General features: G+C 54.9%; 2 protein-coding genes and 1 non-coding gene across 10 annotated transcripts; 1 reads left to right on the forward strand and 2 right to left on the reverse strand.

The window, feature by feature from the left end:
• Positions 1-486: 486 nt before the first annotated feature.
• GMEB1 (glucocorticoid modulatory element binding protein 1) lies at positions 487-11906 on the reverse strand. 2 transcript variants are annotated; one of them, XM_059868714.1, is made up of 10 exons: positions 11264-11599; positions 10307-10467; positions 9302-9384; positions 8279-8403; positions 7391-7494; positions 6822-6976; positions 5571-5699; positions 4740-4877; positions 3554-3676; positions 487-2488 (listed from the first exon to the last, which is right to left on the reverse strand). In XM_059868714.1, exons 2-10 carry the CDS (start codon positions 10432-10434, stop codon positions 1782-1784), a joined length of 1692 nt encoding a protein of 563 aa, XP_059724697.1. In that variant the 5' UTR covers positions 10435-10467; positions 11264-11599; the 3' UTR covers positions 487-1781. The 2 variants fall into 2 exon arrangements, with proteins under 2 accessions (XP_059724697.1, XP_059724696.1); XM_059868713.1 differs by lacking the exon at positions 11264-11599 and adding an exon at positions 11842-11906 and having other exon boundaries at positions 1616-2488.
• Positions 11907-12000: 94 nt separating this feature from the next.
• On the forward strand, positions 12001-22260 carry LOC132338823 (discoidin, CUB and LCCL domain-containing protein 1-like). 7 transcript variants are annotated; one of them, XM_059868704.1, is made up of 15 exons: positions 12011-12495; positions 15063-15284; positions 17523-17660; positions 18131-18182; positions 18368-18440; positions 18607-18740; positions 18884-18921; positions 19043-19237; positions 19923-20044; positions 20129-20297; positions 20413-20505; positions 20695-20785; positions 20978-21015; positions 21178-21294; positions 21745-22260. In XM_059868704.1, the coding sequence occupies exons 1-15, from the start codon at positions 12276-12278 to the stop codon at positions 22131-22133; spliced, it is 2091 nt and encodes a 696-aa protein (XP_059724687.1). In that variant the 5' UTR covers positions 12011-12275; the 3' UTR covers positions 22134-22260. The 7 variants fall into 7 exon arrangements, with proteins under 7 accessions (XP_059724692.1, XP_059724688.1, XP_059724691.1 ...); XM_059868706.1 differs by lacking the exon at positions 12011-12495 and adding an exon at positions 12506-14630; XM_059868709.1 differs by lacking the exon at positions 18607-18740 and having other exon boundaries at positions 12001-12495; positions 17602-17660.
• Positions 22261-22473: 213 nt separating this feature from the next.
• Positions 22474-22603, reverse strand: LOC132338935 (U11 spliceosomal RNA). Its single transcript, XR_009489568.1, has one exon. It is a non-coding gene; the product is annotated as a U11 spliceosomal RNA (small nuclear RNA).
• Between the last annotated feature and the right edge of the window lie 95 nt (positions 22604-22698).

Below are 22698 nucleotides of genomic sequence, written 5' to 3' on the forward strand. Positions count from 1 at the left end.
TCCACCGGCCCAGGCTCCTCCAAGCCCCATCCAACCTGGCCTTGGACACTGCCAGGGATCCAGGGGCAGCCACAGCTTCTATGGGCACCCTGTGACATAGCCTCCCCACCCTCACAGGGAAAAATTCTTTCCCATAACTCCATCTAACCCTGCCCTCTGGCAGTGGGAAGCCATTCCTCTTTGTCCTGTCCCTCCAGGCCCTTTGTCAAAGTTCTCCTCCAGCCCTTTTGGAGCCGCTTTAGGCATTGGAACGGGCTCCAATAATCTCCCCAGAACCTTCTCTTCTCCAGGCTGAGCATGGGATCTGGCTCCCACAGCTGTTCCCACCTCCACCCCAAGCCAGGAAACACTTCCCAGAGGCCAAGATCAGAGCAGCAGCAACCACCACTCAAAAATTGAGGTTCAGGAATCCCTGCCCATCCCCTGCTGTCCCCAAGGCAGTGGAGGCACCACCTTTCACCTCTCCAATGAAAAAATCCATTGGAGCTTGACTCCATTTTTCCTTTTAATGCAAAAAAATAGCCCGACATATCTTCCTGCCCTCCCCCCACCCTCCCCAGGTGTGTTTCCTTTGCTTAGTATTTCCAGCCAAGCAGCTCCCACCCCCCCCAGCCTCCCAAACCTCTGCACCTCTGAAGCCACCCATTGCTTTCCCCCTCCATTTTCCCAGGGTGGCAAAGCCCAAATGGATCTCCAACCACTGGAAAAAAAGAGGTAAAGTGGAAAAACAGCAGGGTGCACCATATTTCAGCAATGTGCCAGTTCTAACCCTGCCAAGAGATTACAGGAAGAAAGAAGAAAAAACAATACAAAAATAAAACCACCAAACAAGAAGCGACAAGCACGGAGCAGCCTCAGCACACAGTGTAAACAGAAGCTGTCCTGATCCGAAATTTGTCTCTCCCAGAAAGCAACAGCACAACATGCTTTGTACACCCTTAAAGGTCCCTGGAGCCAAGGGGGAGGATCTGGGTTTGAGCTTGAGTTGATATTTTTTGCCTTATACAAAAGGCTGAAGTGATCTCGGAGTCTTCAAGTGGCGTTTGCAGCACCGAGCCTTGCTAGGCAGGGAAAGGGATGGGGGAAAAGTGCCATGGGAAGAGGAGGGATTGGGATACAGGGACCCTGAGAGAAGATCCCAGGGCTTTGCAGCTGGGAAATCTGGACAAGGGAAGGGAGAGAGCAAACAAATACAAAAAACCAGAGATATAAAAACAATTTGTGTGGAGGAGGAGAACATGGACAGTAAATTCATTGTACTGTCGGCCTCCTCAAAGGAAGAAAAATAATAAAAAATCCCATTTGAGGTGACAGTGAAGGGTCCGACGGAATTCCCTTTCCCTGGGGAAAATAAAAATACAAATGAGGTACCTGTTCCACCCCAAATCCGTCACCCCTTCTCACAGCCACATCCACACTCAAGTGTTTTTGTCTCTAAAATAAAGTCTCTGGGCCAGGGCAGCCCTGGAGCAGAAGCACCGAGGCATGGCTAGTTCCACCTGGTTGGGTTGTCCAGCAGAGATCCAGTCTCTCCTTGACCCTGACACAGGTGGTATTGTTCAGTGCTCCACGGAGACAGAGCCTTATCCATGTCTTGTGTGTTTCTCCAGCTTTGTTTAAAAAAAAAAGCAAACTTTTTACATATATATATATGTAAAAATATACAGTACAATGAAAATATCCATGGTAACAAATGGGGTGGCTGGAAAAGATGCTTAACAAAAAAGCCTGAAATAAAACGAATTCCCAACTCTTCCCCTAACTGATGCTTGCCTTCCCCACTAGTCTTCCAAGACCACAATCTCCACATTATGGACCTGGTGCTGATGGTCTTCCACATCTCCCACCACTTTCTCCTCAGTCCTCAGTTCTGTCTCCAGGATCACAGCTTTGCCCTCTGATTCGTCTGTGTCTGCCTCAGGATCTGGCGCTGGGTCAATCTCTATGATGGTCTGCCCATCGTCTGAGGTGCCTTCCACAGCTTGGATGGTGGAAGTGATGCCAGACTCCATGGCCACTAGTTCCACAGGATTGACCATGGTTGCCACATTGGCCAGGGCCCCGGTGTCCTGCATGGCTGCGGAGCTCAGCAGTGCCAGGCTGGAGGACGGGTGCAGGGTGACAGTGTCCGAGGAGCTGGTCTTGGAGGATGAAACCACGGTGGCATATCGGAAGAGCTGGGAGCCAGACGGCAAGGTATGAACAGTCACCGGGCTGGAGCCTTGGCTGAGGGTTGCCACTGGGATGTTGCCCACAGAGAACTGTTGTCCAACGGGTGCGATGGCGATGGGGGAGATGACAGTGAACTGAGGCTGCTGGATCGGGGTGGAGGGGCTGAGGATGGTAGCAGAGGCTGGGCGCTGCAGACGGGGTCTCTTGGGAGGCTTGGGAGTGCTCATGGGCATCAGCACCACGTTCTGGATGGTTTGAGACTTGGTCTTCTGGTCCCTGGCAAGTTTCTTCTGTTCTTCCAGCTGCCGCTCCAGGTCTGCAGAGGGAATGGTTGAGCAACATGTCATGCCAGGGTAAGCTCCTGGGGCTCTAGAACCAACTACCACTCCCAGGTTTGTGACAGGAGGTCACCCAACCACCCAGCGAGCCTGATCTTGGCTTCTCCCTTGAGATCAAATGGCACTGAAGGAAAAGGGTAGGTTCTCCTGCCACCTACACAGACCGGGTCAATGTTCCAGCTGCCAGCACCTGGGTAAGACACAGGTAACATTCCATACGTGCTGGCTACTCCTACTGACAAGGAGATGGATATTTCTGCTCCCCACAAGCTAAACCCACCTGCAAGGGAGAGTGGATAAACCCCCCCCGTCTAGGCAGTTGGAATTGCCTCCTAAGCTTGGCTGGGTCACCTCCCCAGGAGCCAAACACCAGCACTGGGGACAGCCAGCAGGATGCCAGGGTCAATGAAACATCCCCATCAACACTTATCACTGGGAGCCAGAAGTAGCACAGTGACCTCATTTATCCAGGGCAGTAGGGGACTAGGACATCTCAGATAACAACAGATCCTACAGTACATGGTGAGAAGGGAGACAAATCCAGTGAGTAGCTCTGGGGATCCCAGAGTGGCTGGGTCAGTCAGTGGCTTCAGCTCAGAGAAAGCTAAGCAGGACACCCAATAGCACTATAAGACAAGAAGACAGCCCTGATAGCCAAGACAAGCAAAAGCTCAGCACCCCATACTCAGAGAGGCTTATTAGCTTGGGTACAGCATAACACTGTCCACAGCTCAGGTGATCATGGCACAGCACTGAGTTGGTGGCTCCTGTCCCTAGTCCTGAGGGAACTGGACTGAGGCCTGCAGCAACCCCACTGCAGCAAAGGGCATAGACTTTGAGTTGTCCAACGTCCCAAGCAACTGCTCTCTATGAGACAGGGGAGAGAGGAAATTTCATTCAAGCTGTAGGACAGAAAAGGATTGGGATGCACTTGCTTTGGGGCAGCCTATACTGAACACTAACCCTAATTAATTGAGGAAAAGGAAAGTCATGTCCATTCCCAAGAGTAGCAGCAGGATGTGAACTCCTGTTAGGCCCTTTACCTGCCAGTGTGTAAAGAAACTGTTCCTCTCCTTGCTCTGTCTGGTTTTTCCTGTTGTCCAGTACCTTCTTGACTGTGTCCATTAAGCCAAATGTATGGGCGACGTTGTTCAGGACTGCAGCATCTCCAAGGAAAGGGCACAGGGATGTTAAGACTTGGGCACTCAAAAGATGCTCCTGTTACACCAAGAATTTTCTACTACTTTTTAAAACTCTCTCTGTTTTTTTCACAAGGGCTAGCTGAAAAAAAGGAAACTCAACTCCCTCATCCTTCTGACATTCCAGGATTAAATCATCCCATTCACATGATAAAGCAAATTTGACAGAGCTGTGTCACTCCAGCAGCTCCTAATTGCTGCAAATCAAAGTGTAATTTGCAGTCACAGAGATACAAACGAGCTCTCCACCTACAAACCATCACCCCCATGCTAACAGTGTCATTAACATGCCAAGCTCCACTGAAAGCTGTGCAAAATGTCTGTTATAATCCACTGACTTAAATCACCCATAGTTCCCAAAACCTGACACCTATCAGACACAAAGATGCGCCAGCCCAAAGTTAAATTAGAAATTTTTTTTAAAAATATCCTGGGTAAAATGGAGTTTGTGGCTACATGTATGTTCTCCCAGGAAGAGCATCAACAAGAGGTGCTCACAGGGGCATGTGCCAAACCAGATTAGGGAGCCTGTTACAATTTTAAAATAAACCTAAAAAGGGAAGGGGGATTTATTTTTAACCCAGATAATTTCCCTCATTTTGGGGTTCAGCCCCCAAAACAGGTTTTCTGGCACCAGTAAAAGCAGAACAAGAAGTGAGGGTGCAGGACCTGTTTAGGCCTGCAGTGTCACAGAGAAGTGTTGGACTAACTTCAGTCCAAGTGACTCTGGGAAAGCTTCCAACAGGGCTGGGAGCTGTGGACAGTCATCTGATGGTCTGAGCAAGCTGCCAAGGTCACTTTGCTCAGGGAACAGGAGGGAATGGTGTATCCTTGTGCTTTGAAGCAAAGGCACTTCACAGCTGGGCAGGCTGAGAACACAGACTATGCTCCCACAACTCAGCTAATGAGTGGGAATTCGCTCCCCATCCTGACTCACCAGCTTCACATGGTGTAATGGACCCTTAGCACTGTTTTTTTTGGGTTTTTGTGCCTGCAACTGCCCTTTTGAGGCTTTTTCCTCACAACCTACCTGTCATCTGGAAGGGAGACTGACCCAACCGCTGCTGCACACCTTTTAGGACTTCTTCTATTTCCTTTTGGATGTTGCACACCACCTCTTCCATCAGCCCCACATCAGCTATTCCTTTCCAGAACATCAGCGTGTCCTCTGGCACAAAAGAGGAGGAAAAGTCAACATATACAAGTATTTGGCATTTTTCCCACGGGGCCACCTTAAACCTCTAAGGCAAATGTATCTTTTCAAGATGACTACCTTTGCAAGGTAGCTTGGCTACTGGGGTGGACAGGACATGTGAAAAAAATAACCAACCCCAAACCAGATAAAATAGACTCAGGCAGCAAATCAGGAATAGGTTTTTAAACAAGTCCATGACTTCCAAGGCAACGTCTCACATTTTTGCAAGATGCAAAGCTTAAAATCATCATTTGAGGAAATTCAAGCTAAGCTTCCATACTGATACAAGGGGATGGAAGGCCAGAGAGACACAAAACAGAGTTGACAGGGAACAAACATGACTCTGCTCTTTGTTGGTTCCAGCCTGGCTCCAGGCTGGCAGATGTCTTTCACATCCTTTGAATAAAACAGAAAAGCCCCTCACTGCAACCAGTAACATCTGATCTGAGGGATTATCCATCAGCCATGAGGCCAGGGCCAAAGTCCTGCAGTGGTGAGGAGCTTCATTGGCAGAAAGCCTGGATGCCTGGGTAATGCTGGAGATCCAAGGGGCTGAGAGACAGCTTTGTCATTGCCCAAACTTTACTTATTTGCAAGATTTAGGTTTCCAAAATCTAACAGGGGAGGAGAGGGGAAGAAAGCACCCAACAAGCAGCCTAAGCTTACCTGAAATCTCATCCGTGTCCTTTTTCATGCCTTCTTCAGTGGCCATGGTGACAGCAGCTGTCAGAGCCGAGTTCCACTCTATCCCCTCCTCCATACTCTCCTCTGACAGCGCAATCTGGGTGATGCTCCCTGCCAGAAAGCCCCCATCAGCTCCCTCTGACAGCCTGAATCCTTGCTTTACTTCCCAACCCCTCAGCCCTCCTCAGGCTCTCTTTCACTCTTTGGGTCAGGTTTGTGCTTGGCTTCTTTCAACCAAACCAGTAAAAAGCAAATATTGCTGCTTCCCATTGGAACTGTGGCTGTGAAAAGCTCTGGAGCTTCTGGAGGGAAAACCATGTGCCTTGCACAGTGGAGTCCTGGCTCAAGGGAGCAGAAAGAGATCAGAATAAAGAAAGGAACAAATAAGGCTCAGCCCAGCCACCCTTCTCCCGTCGCATCATCCACAGGAAGCTCTGAACCCCTAATCCCTCATGAAATGGAGCTGGGGTCACAGCTGGTTTATAAAAGGGAAATGGATCTGACGCAATTCTAAGTTTCTGGATCAAATTTGGGACTTAGTAATGTGCAGCCACTGTAAGTTGGCTATGGTGCTTTCCAAAAGATTCTCCTTAGCCTATGGACAACTCTGCCATGTCACCCACCCAGGGGTTCAGAGAAATGTAACCCACCCAGCTTAACAATGGGGTACAGCTGGGAATAGTCTTCTCCCTTAACCTCAGCAAAGAGATCAGTATCTGCTCTGGAGCACAGGATCACTGAGAACTTGTAGCTGGAATGACAATCAAATCATGTCCAACCACCACATCCTGTTCATGGATGTTCTGAATGAGGACAGCATTTCTAAACTCCCCCCTGAGACCAACTCATGCCTTTATAACAGACTCACAAATGGGAAATATATCGGAAAATGCTATGCAAGCTCTTACAAATGTTTGCTCCTGTGATGATCCCAGAACAAAGATCCCTGCAAGGCTCTCAATCCTTCTCCTGGCTATGAAGGCTGCCTCTCTGGAAAGCAGCTTCTTGATGCCAGCTGTTTTCCAACCTTTCCAGTCCCACAGAACAGAGCCCCCTGACAGATGCTGCCAAGACTTCTCCAAACAGATATAAGAAGCATTTTCCTTCCCATAAACCAGAGCGATCTCCTGGTGGGACTGCCCTGATGTGCCCAGGAAGAAGGCGTAAAGTGTATGTAAGAGGGAGAGGAGCATCAGAGGGAAGTTCCCATGGCATTGGTAACTGGTTTCCTACCATCAGCTGAGGCTGGAGTCTGTACCACGCTCTGCTGCCCTGGCACTGGTGCTCTGGCACTGCTAATCAGGAGATCAAACTTGGTGCTTCGACAGGTGTTGGTGCAAACTTTGTCGTGTTGGTAGAAGTCAATCTGCCCTGAATCCATCATCTTCCTGTGCAGGGAGTGGGGATAAAATCAGGCTCAGTTCAAATCTCAGCCTAGAGACAAAAGGGAGTATTCCACCTGGGAATGCTACGGTCATGGGAAGGAAAGAGAAAGGGAGATCCCAGGGCCACTTTGCACCCAAAAAATCTCCTGAAGGCTTTCAAATGGCAAACAGAAGAGACCCCCAGCTTCACACACACAGTTTTAGTCCTGTTCCACCCCAGGTTCCCCAGACAATGCCACTTCTGTCCAGGGTGAGGGATCCTGACCCTCACATCATGGGCCAGGATCTCTGCAAGCTGCTGGCCAGGTACTGTGGGCCACCAAGAGGCCTCCTGGCGACTGCAAGGCAGACAAAATGCCTGCTGGGGGTCCTGCAGCTGCAGGGGTGGAGCCCTGAAGCTGGACAGGGGTCAAATACCTTAGCATGATTCCTCCAAGGCGAATGGCTCTCTTCCAGTCCTTCAGGGTAGACTTCCCAGCCAGGTGAACAAAGTGCTTTGGGCTAATCAGTTGGTCATTGAACTGGCAACAAGACAAGCAAAGGCTCAGCAAACAGGGTAATATCACTTGGGAGGGCTGGGACATCCAATACAGCTCATCTGAGCCCCCACTTCCACCCAGAGAGAGGAACTGCTTCTCAGATCCCTCCCAGCTTTGATCCCCTGGGCTCAGAGCTCCAGGAAGCATGTCTGTAGGGATGACCTGCCAACCATAGGCATTCACAGCCCTAACCAAAAACAACCCTGAAGGGTTTATATGAACCAAATAATCTCCTATGAACATGTAGGGTCATTTTGGAGATCATTACAGGAGGTTTCTGTTACATCCAATGGCCCAGCAGCATCCAGCTGACACAGGTCTTCCCCTGAGCATCCATTCTGCCCTGCTCCAGTGACTTGAGTAGTTCCTGCTGAGGGGCAGGAGCACAAGGGGCTTGGCTGTCAAACTGCCATGCTCTCAGGTGGGAAAAGGTAACATCAAGATTTCCCTTCTCAATGCAACCTGCTCGCCAAGGAAGTGACAGAAGTGGAATACCAGGACACCGAGGCAAAGCTCTCCCAGATCTCAACACATATCTCCCGCCTGCCTTCAGTCCTTCTTCAAGGGCAAATACCACTGAAATATGAAGTGGGTGATATCCTTCCCTCCTTAATCCACTCTTTCCATGCTTCTCCCCATCAAAAAACAACTTTGGCACCAGCAATCCAAGGACTCAGGATGAAACACAAAAACTAAGGAATTCCTGTGGAGCCCAACCAGCACACATGAAGAGCAGAAAGCAATCCACCGTGAGTTTCTCCTTTACCTTCACACACTTAACATTAATTCCTGGACAGACAAACTTCTTCCAGAGGAGGATGGCTTTGCTCTCCCCACAGGTGATGGGATAGGCGATCTCGATTTCCTCACTCGTTTCGAGGGTGCTGGGGTCTGAGGGAGGAATGGCTCAAAATGAAACTTTCCACCCAAGAGGCTCCAATCCCACAAGGCGGGAGCTGAAAGCTCATAGGTTATGAAACCTGCACTTGGGAAACCAAAAAAAATGGCAGATCCCAGTTCAGGATCAGTCCTCTCCATCTTCTCAGAGTCAGTTCAGATTAACTCTAACAGCAACTGGCATCTGCTTTTTGGTATAACAATGCTCCAAATGAAGCTCATCTATAAGGAAACATGAAATCAGAAATCCAACACATCTGTAAGGGGGGAGGTGTCAACGAGAACAATCTTAGTAGCAACAAAATGGTAACGATTAGCAACGATGTCAGATATTTACTGATAATATATTCTTTTCATGTGCAGAGTTTCTGCTAATCCTGCCAAAAGACCCAAACCAACACAGGAAGCAGAACTCTAGTTAAGATCTACTGACAGTATCTGGTGACAGGAGCCTTTTTCCACACACTGCTCAGGATAAGAGAGAGCAGTTGGAGCCAACCTGCTCAGTTTTTATGAACATCCAGTCCAAATCATCAGGCAGCTGGTTCAGCAAAGACCCCACAAACAGAGCCTGATGCTTCAGCCACCACATCCTCATCACTATCATTCCTGCTGCCAGTGTCTGCACACCAGGACTAGGGTGACATCCCGGCTCCCCTGGACCCCATGGGAGCCCTTACCATTCACTGAAGGAGAGCCAGGATCTCACTTCCAGGACTTTGAGACCAAGCAGTAACAGCAGACTCTTATTCCAGAGTAAGCCCAGCCCCTTTACCCACATCCATGCCTGGGAATCAGCATCTGCAGGGGCAGAGCCAGAAAGAAGCCCAGCGAACTGGAGAAAACCGGCCCTGCACAGGAGGGGATTCATCCACACCAAGTGGGAACTCACCAATCCCTTCTTCCAGCTTGTGGATGGTGTGGGTTTCCACGGCCACCACAGCAGCGCTGGCCTCGGAGCCCTCTTGGTAAATCCTGTGGTGAAACAGGATCCATAAACAAACTATATAAATAGGATTCACAGAACAGGGTTAAAAAAAAATCAGTAAATTTCTTTTTGCCTGTCCTCAAGGGACATTAATTTTGTCTGATGTAGTTGCAATCACCTGGAATTTTGTGGCGAACGCTAATAAAACAAAACACTAGTAATCCAAAGGGCTGACAGACGCAGAGGCATTCCCAGTGCTGTCATCCCACCCTCCACTCTGCCAGCACCACTGAGGCAGCTCTGCAGGCTTCCCTGTGCATTTTCCTCTGCTTTTGGTCACCTTCGACAACAGGAAGCAGAGCCCAGTGTCCTAGGATTTCCCTTCCAGCCCTGTGTGACACTGCAACACAGATGACCACAAAGGGAAGCCACTGTCAGGCCCACAGCCATCTTGCCCCTGCAAATATTATCAAACTTGAGCCATTTTTTTTTCCATCCTGACTGATCCAGAGTGAAGATGAAGCCACTCTCTGCAGCAGCTGCCACGGAGCTACTAAATTCCCTCCACATCCCAGCCCCACTTTATTTTAGAAGAGGATTATTTTAGGAGAGAGCTGGCACAGGGGCACGTGAAGGTCTGAACACACAGATCACCGCATCCAGCAGCTGCAGTGTGGCAAAAATCAACACGGGGATTGGAGAAGGAAGAGAGAGACTGGGACAGCACTGCTTCCACAATCTGGGAGCACTGCACCAACACAGCCTCGCAGGACAATTTCAGCCCTCGGAGGCCCCATGACAACCATACACACAAAAGATTTAATCTGTTGTATTTTCTCTCTCCCCTTCGTGGCACAAAACTGACGCAGACCTGGAAAACACAGTGACACTCTGTACCCACACCATAAAAACCCACAGGGTTCCCCCCCATCCCACCTCGCACCTCCCAGGTAGTATCATCCTACTCACCCTTGCTGCACCGGCTGGAGCTGTAAGATCACTTGGGTTTTGGTATCCTCCGGATTCTCCCCTTCATTCCCGTCACTTGGTACAACCACCACATCACCCACAGGGACGCTCACCTCGGCATTCGCCATCTCTCACATGAACCTGGCAAGGTTTTCTCCTCCCTGTGGATCATGAGAGCTAGGAACAGATCCCAGAGGCAGATTCCCCCCAGTGCCATCCCACTCATAACTTCCCGAGCCAGCATATCTCTCCAGCTCCGAACCCCCAACTCGGCACTAAGGAACAGACCCACATTGGTGGGTTTTGGCAAGAGTGTGTTTTCAACACATTGCTTCTCCCACTGGCCCTGGACAGCAGTGCCTTCAGCCACCCCTGGAACACTCTGGTCCACCCCGGCATGCTCTGATCCCTCACTATCAGGAACATGCCTTCCCAGTGGAAGCTGGTGTCAAGGTATGGTGCTAACACAGGAGGACCTGACAGGGGGTCCCGGAGAAGCTGCATTCCCAGGGGATGTGCCTATGGTAGTGCACAAGGCACAGAAGTGGTTTGGTTACAGTGTGGCTGGAGGTCATCCCTGCAAGCCTACGGTCTACAAGCTGCTGGGAAAGCCAGTCTCAGAATTGTGGAATGGTTCAGGTAAGAAGGAACCTGAAAGCTCATCTTGTCCCACCTCCTGCCACGGGCAGGGACACCTTCCACTCAACCAGGTTGGTCCAAGCCCCATCCAGCCTGGCCTTGGACACTTCCAGGGATCCAGGGGCAGCCAGCTTCTCTGGGCAACCTATGCCCGGGCCTCACACTCTCATAGGGAACAATTTCGTCTCAGTATCTCATGTAAATCTCAGAGATTTCAGGTCAGGATCTCATGGCGAGTGACCGGGGTTTCGGTATCCCCTGCTTGGGATACACAAGGATAAACCGGGGGAGCCGCCGACACAGGGGCCACACGCTCACCCGGCTCCAGGCGTGGGATTCCAGCAGTTTCCCGCACCTCATCCCGCTCCGGGGGACAGACAGAGCCACCCGGGACCCCTCGAGAGACGGCAGAGCTTTGACAGGATATCTGACGCGGGGGGGTCAATAGTACAGGGACAAATCGCGGCGGCGATCACGCCGAGGCCTTAAGTGAGAAGGTGGGAGCTATACAAGGGAACCTCCCGGACACCGCGGGGTCTCCGGGTGGCGGCTCAGGGGTCGCCGCCTCCCCCGCGCCGGGGGTCGAGAGGTCACGTGACACAGGACCCACGGGACCACCCCGCGGCGCTCACGGCGGCGAAGGGGCGTGGTCTGCCCGGGGGAGGGGGCGTGGTCTTGGCCCCCCTCCCCACGGCGCTGGCTACCCCCCGCTGCCCCCCCCCCTCCCCCACACCGAGCGGCGCGCGCGCGACGCCCGCCCTCGCGGCAGCGGCGGCCGCACGTACGGCGGCGACCCCTCCCTCCCCTCTCGGCAGGGCCAGGCCCCCTCCCGCCCCGCCCCTTCGCGCCGCATGGCCCCTCCCGGCCCCCGTAGCGCGGCGCCGGCTGGGCCTTACCGTCGGCGAGCGGCCGAAACCGGGGGCTGTGGGACGGGGGAACGGGGGGATGGGGAGGGGGGAGGCGGGCCGGGCAGCAGCAACGCATGCGCAATGCCCGCCGCGGCCTCGGCCGCCAGCACTTCCGGCCGCCGCCTGCCTTAAAGGGGCCGACCGGTGAAGCAGGCGGCGTTTTGCTGCTCCCTGGTGGCCGCCGGCAGTATCGCCTTCGCGGCGCCACCCGCCAGCCCAAGCCACGAGTTGCCGGCGGGAGTGTCACGGCGAGGTTCGCTCCCCACTGCTCACAGCAGCGAGTCGTGGAACGCGGTACCGGGCATCTCCCGCCCCGCCCCAAGCTAGCCCCAGTGGGACCACCGGGACATCCCACGGCCGGCCCGCCGAATCCCCCACTGCCCCTGCCGTGCGTGCCGGTCGACTGACAACGAGGCCGACCAATGGTGACGCGGTGTCGGGCGGCGACAGCCAATGGGCGTGGCAGGGCGGAGAAGGGCGTGGCCGGGGCGACGGCGTCTGCGGAGCCGTGGCGGGGCCGGTGTGGCAGTGGAGGGAGGAGGATGCGCGCGGGCGGCGGGGCGGCCCCGGGGGCGCTGGCGCTGGTCCGCCACTGCCTCCTGCTCGGCTCTCTGGGGCTGCGCTCGGCCAGCGCACAGGACGGTGAGTGTTGATTGCGGAGCACCGGCGGCGGGACATCCCACACCGGGACGCGACACCGGGAGCCCCACTCCCACCGGTACCGCCGGAGCTTCTGGTTCGCTCGCCGGGATGGGACCGGAACTTGGTGCGGTATGGGGAGTAGGAAGGGGTCGCCTCTGCCCCGACACGGTCCGGAACGGGCTCTTCGCTGTGTCTGTACCGGGGTCGAATCCGGATGGGCTCCCGGGAACAGTTCACCCCTGTGACCAGAGCAGACCACACCGGCACAGGGCCGTCGTGGTGCGCCTGCCCCTGTTCCTTTTCTGAACGGGATCTCTGCCATCCCTCTGTCCCGGTACCCGACTGGACGGGGTCCCCGCCGTCCGTCTGTCCTGGTACTGGTCCGGGACGGGGTCCCCAGTATCCCTCTGCTCCTGTACCGGACGGGACGAGCTCTGTCCCTGCCCCCACCATCCCCGCATCACGCTGGTCCTGCACCCGCCCATTTTCCCCGCAGCCCCCCCAGCTCTCTCAGTCCCTGCCTCGGTGGCGACTACGCCGGGGGTCCCGAGAGTCCCGCGTTCGGCTCCATCCCGCCTGCAAGGCTTTCCCGGGGAACCCCTAATACACGAGTTAACAGGATCGCTGGAGTTTACATGCAGAGCCGGGCAGTGACCTCCATCCCGGGAATGCCGCTCCCGGGTGGATTTGTGGCCGTGGGGTCCAGGACGACCCCGAGGAAATGTTCACCCAAACGTGATCCCAAAGTTCATGTTTCCCGGTGACACTCGTCCCCATCTCATCCAAGGAAACAGCGACGGGTCATCCAAAGCATTATCCCCGAGGGGAAACTGAGGCGCGGGGACAGGCTGGGATCACTGGAGGCTGAATCCCAGTACGTTCCCGGTCAAAAAGTGTGGTTTGGGGCACATCACGCAAAGGGTTTCCACCGGATCCCCAACCCACTGGACGCGGGGGAGCTTTCCCGGGGCCAGCAGCATGACAGAGGCAGGAATGTGCCGGGCTTTTGTCGGAGCATCGCCCTGTTGTGTCTTTCTTGCATCCTGTGAGAAAACAAACAAATCCCTGGCAGGAATGATCCCAGCGGGGCCAGTCTGAGTTCACTCTCGCCCACCGGAAATCCAGTTTTCACATTTTTTGGGAGAGGAGTAAAGTTTTTGTGGCTGGGGGCAAGTCCCCCCTGGGTCTGTCTTGGCTATTCCTGGCCCCTCGGTATCATCTTTGGAGCCAAATTCCCAGGAGTGCCTGCAGCTCTCAGTTTATCTCTGGCATTCCCTCTCAACACGTGCTGGTCACACTCAGGATGTTTTTAACAAAGACTTCCTTTCCTTGGATGGGTTTTTCTCGGAATGTGTCCCCACACTCTGCACTCCCAGTAGGGATATAGAGCTGGGGGGATCCATCCAAGACCCCCCAGCTGGGCTCACATGTCCAGCTGTCCTGGCCATAGAGGGTTTTCCATGCAGATCCCAGTTTCTCTGCTAGAAACTCCTCCCAAATACCCCAAATTTCTCTCCCCCAGCAGAGCATCCTTTCTGGGAGCTATTGTCCTGGCAGCCCTAGGGTCCCCCCTGCCCCCCCCCGGCCCCCACTCTTGGAGGGCCTGATCCTTCCCAGCTCTGTTTTGTCAGTGGACACTGCCCAGAAAGGGGGAAAGTTGGTGATTTTTCCCAGTCCCACAGGATAAACCTCCCCCCAGTTTGGATGCAAGCCCTTCCCACAGGCTGGGGAGGAGGGGTCTCAGTGCCGGGGCTGGCATCTTTTCCTCCAGTCCCCTGTTTTTTATTCCTGTAGGATTTTCCCTTGCTGGCGCTTTGTGTTGTCTCCCAGCGACAGCGAGGGGAGCCAAGGCTGGGCAATTCTATGCCCACCATCCCTTTTCTTTCTGGCTGTGCCAGGATGATGCTTGGCAGGAGCAACAGCTTTTGGGGGATGTGAGGAGGAGGTGTTGAGCAGTGGACCCCTACAAACGCCTGGCCCACATAGTGGGGCTAAGTGGTGCTTTCCCCCTTTCCCTGCAGCCCAGTTTTGCCAAGAAATTATGGCCAGGTCTCAATGCTTGGTGCTTTCAGCTTATTTCCAGGATATTCCCTCATGCCCAGAGGCAGTGAGCCCAGAGAAAAGCCCCTTTTGTGGTGAGTCCGGCATCACCCTGGGAAGGATGCAATAGGGATGCAGCTGCCCAAGGTTATCTTCAAGGTCAAGGCTGCAGTCAGGGGGTCTTGGGGGCTGCTCAGTGCTGTATAGCCCCATGGAGTGGGGATATTCTCTCCTTGAATCCTTTTATATCCCCCCCAAATTGAAGTTCTCCTGGACTGGAGGATGTAGAGGAGCTGGAGATAGAGGGTCATGCTGGGTGGTGTGGGGGAAGCTGTGACAGCTTCATCTCTGGATCCGCCTGTGGACAATTCCCAGTGCCAGGAGCATCCAGAAAAGCCCCCAGAAAATGATGCTTTGGATGAGGAAAACGTCTGCAGGTGCCCAGGGGTTGTTCTAGGGGCCTCACCAAGGGGGGAAACTGAGGCAGGGAACAGCCTGTCTGAGCACTATCCCTGGTGTGTCTGCAGGAAACGGCTGTGGCCACACGCTGCTGACACCCCACAGTGGCACCCTGAGCTCCAAGAACTACCCGGGCACATATCCCAACCACACCATGTGTTGCTGGCGGCTCCAAGCCCCCCCAGGCACCTCCCTACTCCTGGCATTCGGGGATGTGGATCTGGAGCCCTCAGAGCACTGTGCCCACAGCTCCTTGCTGCTCACTGATCCCCAGACCGGCACTGCCTACGGTAAGGGGGTCCTGGGGGAACTGAGGTAAGGGTGATACACTGTTGTGGATAGGGAGAATATCAGGAAAATCTGGGGGTTTAGCTGATTTCATCATGAGGAGGGAGAATACCTAAGGACGGAGGTAACCAAGTGGGGCAGTATCCAAGGAGGGGTGTATTCAAGGAGGGGGTATTTAAAGAGGGGACTATCAGAGGATGAGGGGTATCTGGTATCTGACAGGTGGATTATCCAAAGAAGAGAAATATCCAGGGAAGGGGATACCCAGATAGTGGGGGTGGGGATACCCAAAGATGAGGGTCGATATCCAAGGAGGAGGATATAGAAGGAGAGTAATGTTTGTGAATGGGGATATTTTAGGGGGTGGGTACCCAAAGAGATGATGATTCCGAAGCTTGGGGGGAAACTGCCCAGCTGGGACCAGATGTAGCCACTGAATAATTAATATGTTGGTCCAGCCGCTGCCCGAACACTTCCAGGATTTTCCCAGACAGATTTAATGGTCTTGGAGGGATTTGGCAGCACTGGGAACATGACGAATGCTGAGGAAAACATCTTGGGGGTGGGGGGAAGCATCAAGTGATGGGGTAAGATGGAGGAGCAGCCCTGGAGAGGGGTAGGGGCTACACAGGAGATGCAATGGGAAATTCAGGATGGAAAGGAGCTGGCTTGGATTCATGGGACTGGGAGTTTTCCCTGTTCTTCAGGGCTTTCACCCTTTCTGGGCTGGTCCACAAAGGGGTGAGAGCACTCAAGGTCCATGGTCCCCATCCCCTCTGCTGTGGCTTCAGGGACATAATTGTCCCCAAAGCTAAGAGACGTCCTGGCCCCATGCTGAGATACAGCGATGTGGGAAAGAGTGGGGGGGGGACTCCCAGATGATGCTCTTGGGGGGCTGGGGTAGGTGGCCAGGCACCTACAGACCTTTTGGGTACCACCAGAGCCATGCCAGCATGACACAGAGCTTGGGTTCCAGTCCTTCTCCCGTGGCTGACACTGGTCCTTGAGAAGTTCTAGATGTTTTCTGGGAAGCAGCTGGAGCAGGCAGAGGCTGTGGGCTCCTTCCCTGACTCAGAGCTGGTGTCTGGCCCCTGGCCTGATTCTGCTGGGATGTGGCAGGGTCTCCATGGGGGTGGAAGCCTCTGGGGCTCAGCTGAGGGGTCCTCAGCTCCCAGGGTACCACCAAGATCCATACAGAGGTGGCACCAGTAACCCAGGACAGCGCTGCCATCTGGCAACCAGTGGAAGGCAAATCTGCATGGGGGTCAGCTGCATCTCATCTGCATATTGCGCAGATCTCAGTTCTGTCACATATGTGAGATCTCTGCACGCACATGTGTCCCATGTCCCCTGGGATCGACCTCCTGGTTCAATATGACCCAGGCAGGATGAGGGTATGGATCAGGGTAGAGAAACTGATGCACAGGGGGAGGTGTCACCAGCAGCCCCAGGGGAACACAGGGGGACAGTTCCCTGTCCCCAGGACAATGATGGCATTTGCTCAAAACCCCTCTGGGTGTCAAGAGGCCCAAGTGATAGGCATGATACAGAGCAGAGTGATGTGAGGGACAGGGGGGTGATGGCAGTCCAGGGATAGGGGCCACATTCTGTCCCCAGCTGGAACCAGAGATGTCCCTAAGGAATCTGCCTGCCCGCTAAGCTGAAGTTTTAATCAGGGAGATAGCTGAAGTTTTAATCATTTGATAGAATTGCAAATTAATGTGGATTAAATGGGGAGAGGGCACAGTTTAGAAGGCAGCTTCAGCAGCACCTCTGAAAGGGGGCTTGTGGAGGAGACAAGGACACAGCTCCCATTTTGGGGTCCCATGGGGCGATGCCATGTGTACCAATCCCTGCAGTGGGGGATGTGGTGGCAGGTGCCCAATGAGGGCAATGGAGCCAACCTGGGGCTGGGACCAGCCTGGGTATGGGACCATCTTGTCATGATGTTGCCCTGGCCTGGGACCACCCTGGGTGCAGGGCTATCCCAAAACATGAAACTGTCTTCAAGATGGGACCAGCCTGGCATGGGTCCATGCTTCATGGGACCACCCTTCAGCACTCTGATGAGGGTGAGCCACTCTGGATGTGGAACAACTCTGGGACCACCCTGAGCACAGCTCAAATGCCTGAGCCCCCCTGGGCCTGGTGAGGGCCAAGCTGGGGGAGGTGAAGTCTAGGTGTCGAAGCATGTTCCCAGGGACCCCAAATCCTCTCCTTGGTGCCATCCCTGCTGGCAGGGCCCTACTGCAGGAACTCCTTCCCTTCTGCCTCACTCCTGGTGACAAACTCCAGCACTGTGACCGTCCTGTTCAACAGCACCAGCCACCGCTCGGGACGAGGCCTCCTTGTGTCCTATGCCACCTCGCAGCACCCAGGTATGGGATGCAGAGACACCCCTGGGATGTGTCCTGGCTCATGCAGGGACATGAAGGAAGCTCCTTGCTGACCCCAGGATGAGCTTCTGTTGCCCTGAGCTCCCGAACTTCATGTTCTCCCTGGCTGGGGGCAAACATGGGAGACCTGCAGGCCGTACAGCCAGCTGGGACCCCTTTGAGAACCCTGAACCCCCAAGTCAGGTGGCACCCCAATATCAGGCAGAGCCACAGGCAGCATAGATTGTGCCGTGGGGCCAGTGGCTGCAGGGGCCAAGGGACCATGGGGCAATGGCTGCAGGGACCAAGGGGCCATCCTTCCCTGCCCCTCCAGACATGGGGGCGTGAAGAGCAGAACCCAAATGAGGAGCAGGATTCAGTTGGGAAGGGGAATGGAGTGCCCTGAGGCAGAAGTGGGTGTGTGCTGTGGGGCAGGTGGGGGTCCCTCATCCTGGGGTGTCCCTGCTTTGCAGACCTGGTCTCCTGCCTGGTTCGAGGCACCCACTACACCCAGGAGCACATCAGGTGAGTGGTCGAGGTGGGGAATGGTCCCATTTTGGTGTCCCCTGCTGCAGGGGTCCCCATCAGTCCTGGTTTCATCCCCATCCCTCTCCTGACGTACAGCTCTGGTGGGATGGGGAGCAGAGCGGTTATGAAGAGGGGGTTTGGATGGGAGGGAGCTCTGACCCACCCCTTTCCATGCATTTCAGTGTGTACTGCCCTGCGGGCTGCAAGGACATCCATGGGGACATCTGGGGCAACCCGAGCCAGGGCTACCGGGATGTAAGTGTGGGCACCATGGTGCACCTGCCAGGGATGGTCCCCACAGCATGTGTGGCCACTGCTTGTCACCCTCAGTAACCCAGAGGTGATTTGTGTGGCCTTGGGGTGCCTCACGGGGTGCTCAGGCCTGCCGTGGGGGGCTGCCCTTATTCCCCACTCCCTGCAGACATCGGTGCTGTGCAAGGCAGCTGTGCATGCCGGGGTGATTGCGGATGAGCTAGGCGGGCAGGTCACCCTGTCCCGAGAGAAGGGGATCACACTCTATGAGTCGGCCTTTGCCAACGGGCTCCGCTCCAAAAGGTGGGTGAGGAATGGCTGGGGCTGCACCCCACATGGAGCTGCGGGACCTACCCACACTGACACTGGGAAACTGCCACCCCTCAGTTTCAGAGACCCTAGGGTTTGTACCCTGTTTGATGCTCTCCCTGCTTTCTTCCACACAGGGGATCTCTCTCCGAGAAGCGACTTGTATTCCACAAAGGTATTTTTTTTTCCCATTTCCCTTGAAATTAAGGCAGGATTTTTGCTGTCAGACTTGCTGCCACTCCCCCTGTGCCTAGCTGGGGTTTCCAGGTTCCCAGTGTGCGGTCTCCTGTTCCCAGACTGTGATGATGTGCTGGAGGTGGTCACCTTCAATGCCTCATCCTGGTGGCACGAGGTGGACGTGCTGGGCCAGGACCGAGCCTGGGTGGCTGAACGGGCAGCACTTAGCACCACTGGCCACTCCTGGGCGGCCGAACCAAGTGCCAAGACTGCCTGGCTGGAGCTGGACCTGGGCACCCGAAGGAATGTCACAGGTGAGAGTTGGCCATCAGAGGGGGACAATAGCTGCCTGTGTCCCCATGTACCCTGATCACTGTCCTCCTGCTGTGCCAGCTTCCCTGATCCCCACAAAACTGCCCAGGGCAGTTGCACCTCCCAGGATACACTATAGTTCATTGTGCCATGGTTTACTGGTGCACAGAGATGCAGAGCACACCAGCCCCCTGGCTGCTCCTGTCCTCCTTTTGTTCCTTTGCCCCCCTCATCTGCAGCCATTTCTGGGATGAACAAGTTAATATTATGCTCTTGCATCTGGTGCCAGTGAGCATCTTTTGTGCGGCCTGAGCCTGCCAAAAGCAGGGGCTTTGCGTGCCAGCAGCTGGTGACCACAGCGAGGAAAATGGGAACATTGTCCGGCCAGAGGCTGGAGGAAGGAGGAATGCAGGGCTAGCAGCCGGGGCTGGAGGTTATCAGTTCGTGGGGGCAGACCAGAGCATCCCACACTGGAATCTGTCACCCAAATCCCCTCCCAGGGTCAGAAGGATCCCCCTCTGCCTGGTGACGTGTCCTGCCCTCCTAGTCCTTTCCCAGCTGGGTCTTGAGTATCTCAGAGACAGGGGCTATTCCAGCTGGAAGAAGAGGGCAGTGGGGTAGAGGGCAGCCCTTCCCCAGCCCCGCAACCCATAACTGACAGCAGGGAACTCCCTCCTGCATTCACAGGCATCATCACAAAGGGCTCCTCCGAGCAGCACAACTACTACGTGATGTCCTACCATGTCTCCTCTAGCCGCGACGGGAAGAATTGGAGACCCTACAGAGGCAGCAGTGGTCAGGAGGACAAGGTGGGCATGAGGAGAATATCCCTGCGCTGAGACCCCCTGCTAGGGGATATTTAGCCACTGGTGCCTCTTCACCCTCTCCGGTAGGTGTTTGAAGGAAATGCTGACAGCCAGGGGGAGGTCTCTAACGCCTTTATCCCCCCCATCATCGCCCGCTACATCCGTGTTACACCGCAGAGCTGGCACCAGCGCGTTGCCCTGAAGGTGGCTCTGATGGGCTGCCAGCTGGCACGAGTCCGCATACCCCGTCCCTATGGTGAGACCCTCCACAGGAGCTCACACCCCCATATCTGAAACATCCTTCTAGGACCTTCACCTCCCTGTGCACCCTGTGGTGGTTCCACAGTCACAGTCCCTGCTCTGTCCTGTAGTGCCCAGTGTCCCCAAGGAGGTGCTTGAAGCCACCAGCCAGCCAGCCAGCCGCACCCCCATCCCTGGCATCACCCTGGACCCAGAAAAGGCAGGTGGGTTCCATGGGGGGGCTGTCCTTGGGGTGCAGCATTGTCTTTTGGTGTTCAAGGTGACACTGGGGCTTCATCCCCCCGCAGGTACACATTTTCCTCCTCTAGTCGCCCCAGGTGGGCTTCTGGCATTCATGGGTGCAAAGGGATGGGATGGGGGCCCAGGGCACTGACACTGCCCTCCCTCCCTAGGCTCCACACTGCTGGTGATGCTGCTTATTGGCAGCTTTGTGCTTCTCTGCTCCTGCCTCCTGCTCCTGGCTTTCCTCTGCTACAGGAAGAGGTTGGTCCTGCCTCGTCCCCTGCTTTACCCTGGGGGACACAGCATCACCTCCCCAAATTCCAGCAGCTTCATCTAGCTGCTCACCAGGTCCCAAGGGGTGCAACCCCTAAGGCAGTGGGTGTGAGGAGATAGGTGGTGGTGGGCACAGGGTAGCTGGGATCTCTTTCCCCATCTTGCATCTCCCCTTGGCAGGAAGTCAGCAGTGGAGCTGAACTGCGGGATCACAAAAGGTAAAAGGGTCCACAGCTCCTCCCCAAAATCAGGGGTCTGTGTGTCATGGGGGCTGGTTTAACTGATGCTGCTGCCAAGCTTGGACTTGTTCCGTTACCCAGGGGCATCTGCATGTCCAGGTGACAGTCTGTGACAATTGAGGGTTTTCTCTCCCTGCCCAGGGTACCCCAAGCTGGAGTCGAGCCAGGTCTGCTCCCTGCAGAGCCTGCCAGCCCCCATCCTGGCCTCCTTCCCCATGGCCCCCACACCAGGGGGCCTCAGCTGGACCCATTTGCCAGGTAACAGGGACATCAGGGCAGGAACTGGTCCCTCAGCCCAGAGCTGGAGCCGAATCTTCCCAATCGTACCTCCTTCCCCATTCTGGTCTGGCCCCTCCTGCATCATGGACCTGTGCAGCAAGAAGGCCCTGATAAATTAGACATGAACATTTAATTATTATAATTAGTTATTATCATTTATTGTAATAGCACCACACATTATTTAGTAGTAGTAGTCCACCTCAATTACAGCTGTTGGCACTGGAGGGTGGCTGGGGACAGCAGGAACCCCTCTCTGTGGTGAGGCAAAGGAATGTGGGGTCTCCAAGGGTGGGTGCCCTGTGTGTGGTGGATTTTGGCAGTTTTTCTATCCCTGAAAGTCCAAACATGCTCAGTTTTTCAACCCACCTCACCCACCTCTGCTGCAGCACCACCACCCACCCTCCTGACATGGCAGCCTCCCTGTTTCAGAGTACACGGAGCCAGACCTGGTGCAGGTGAACCCCAGCAGCCAGACAGGTCCCTCCACCTTTAAGCCACTCTTGGAAGAGGGCTACACTCTACCACTGGTCCTCAACCACTACGACGTCCCAGGGAAGCACAATGAGTACGCGGAGCCACTGCCACCAGAGCCTGAGTACGCCATGCCATTCAGTGAGCCGGAGCCCGCCGGGATGCACCGCAGCACTTGCATCATAACAGGACCTGCCAGGTGCTCCCTGGTGCAGTACCAGACCCCTGCCCTGCGGCCCGGGGAGCTGCCAGCTGCGGTGGAGGGGACTGGCAGCCCCTGTTCTGAGGGGTCCCGTGGGTGGCCTAGGCACTGTCCCGTTGCGCACGTGTACCATGAAGCTTTGTGAGGAGGGGAGTACAGCAGCACGGTATTGGGCAGGGGGTAAGGCGTGTAAAGGAGGACCTTCTCCGCACCCGCAGTGGGCTTTTTTAAAGTTATCGTATGTAAATACATGCTTTATATATAGAAAGACAGATATGGAGTGGAGTGCCCTGCACCGCCTGCTGGCCGGGGATGCAACCAATGCACCCGGGCCAGAGTGTTACAGTCCTTGTCCCACCTTTCCCGCCGTCCGTAGTATCATAGCCTCCACCCACGCAGAAAGACGACACAGTACGCCAGAGCACCAGAAACCCCTTACAGTTATAGGAGGTGCCCGCAACCCCTTCTCTGCTATTCACTGATTCCGGGGTGCCGGAACAGACGGTTACCAGCATCCCCTTCTCACAAAAATTGTGCTTCCGAAATCTCTTGATGTCGATTCCGCGGGGGTAGCGCACAGCCCCCCCCGTGCCACGCACGACAGAAGCCCTTTTTGAATCAGTTCATCACCCCCACCCAGAACGGGAAAGCGCCGGTGTGCCCGCCAGGACAGGGCGACAGACGCCGCATGTACTAAACATAATGCTCGG

This window comes from Haemorhous mexicanus, chromosome 27, assembly GCF_027477595.1.
Source record: "Haemorhous mexicanus isolate bHaeMex1 chromosome 27, bHaeMex1.pri, whole genome shotgun sequence".
Classification (NCBI taxonomy): Eukaryota; Metazoa; Chordata; class Aves; order Passeriformes; family Fringillidae; genus Haemorhous; species Haemorhous mexicanus.

Excerpts from the sequence above, each read along its gene's own strand:
- GMEB1 (XM_059868714.1), bottom strand. The coding sequence starts at position 10,434 with ATGGCGAATGCCGAGGTGAGCGTCCCTGTGGGTGATGTGGTGGTTGTA. Across the intron at positions 7,495-8,278 it reads TTAATGTTAAGTGTGTGAAG|TTCAATGACCAACTGATTAG; the intron begins GTAAAGGAGAAA and ends TCTTGTTGCCAG. Across the intron at positions 4,878-5,570 it reads GGACACGGATGAGATTTCAG|AGGACACGCTGATGTTCTGG; the intron begins GTAAGCTTAGGC and ends CTTTTGTGCCAG.
- LOC132338823 (XM_059868704.1), top strand. The coding sequence starts at position 12,276 with ATGGTGACGCGGTGTCGGGCGGCGACAGCCAATGGGCGTGGCAGGGCG. Across the intron at positions 17,661-18,130 it reads TGCCACCTCGCAGCACCCAG|ACCTGGTCTCCTGCCTGGTT; the intron begins GTATGGGATGCA and ends CCTGCTTTGCAG. Across the intron at positions 18,183-18,367 it reads TACACCCAGGAGCACATCAG|TGTGTACTGCCCTGCGGGCT; the intron begins GTGAGTGGTCGA and ends CATGCATTTCAG.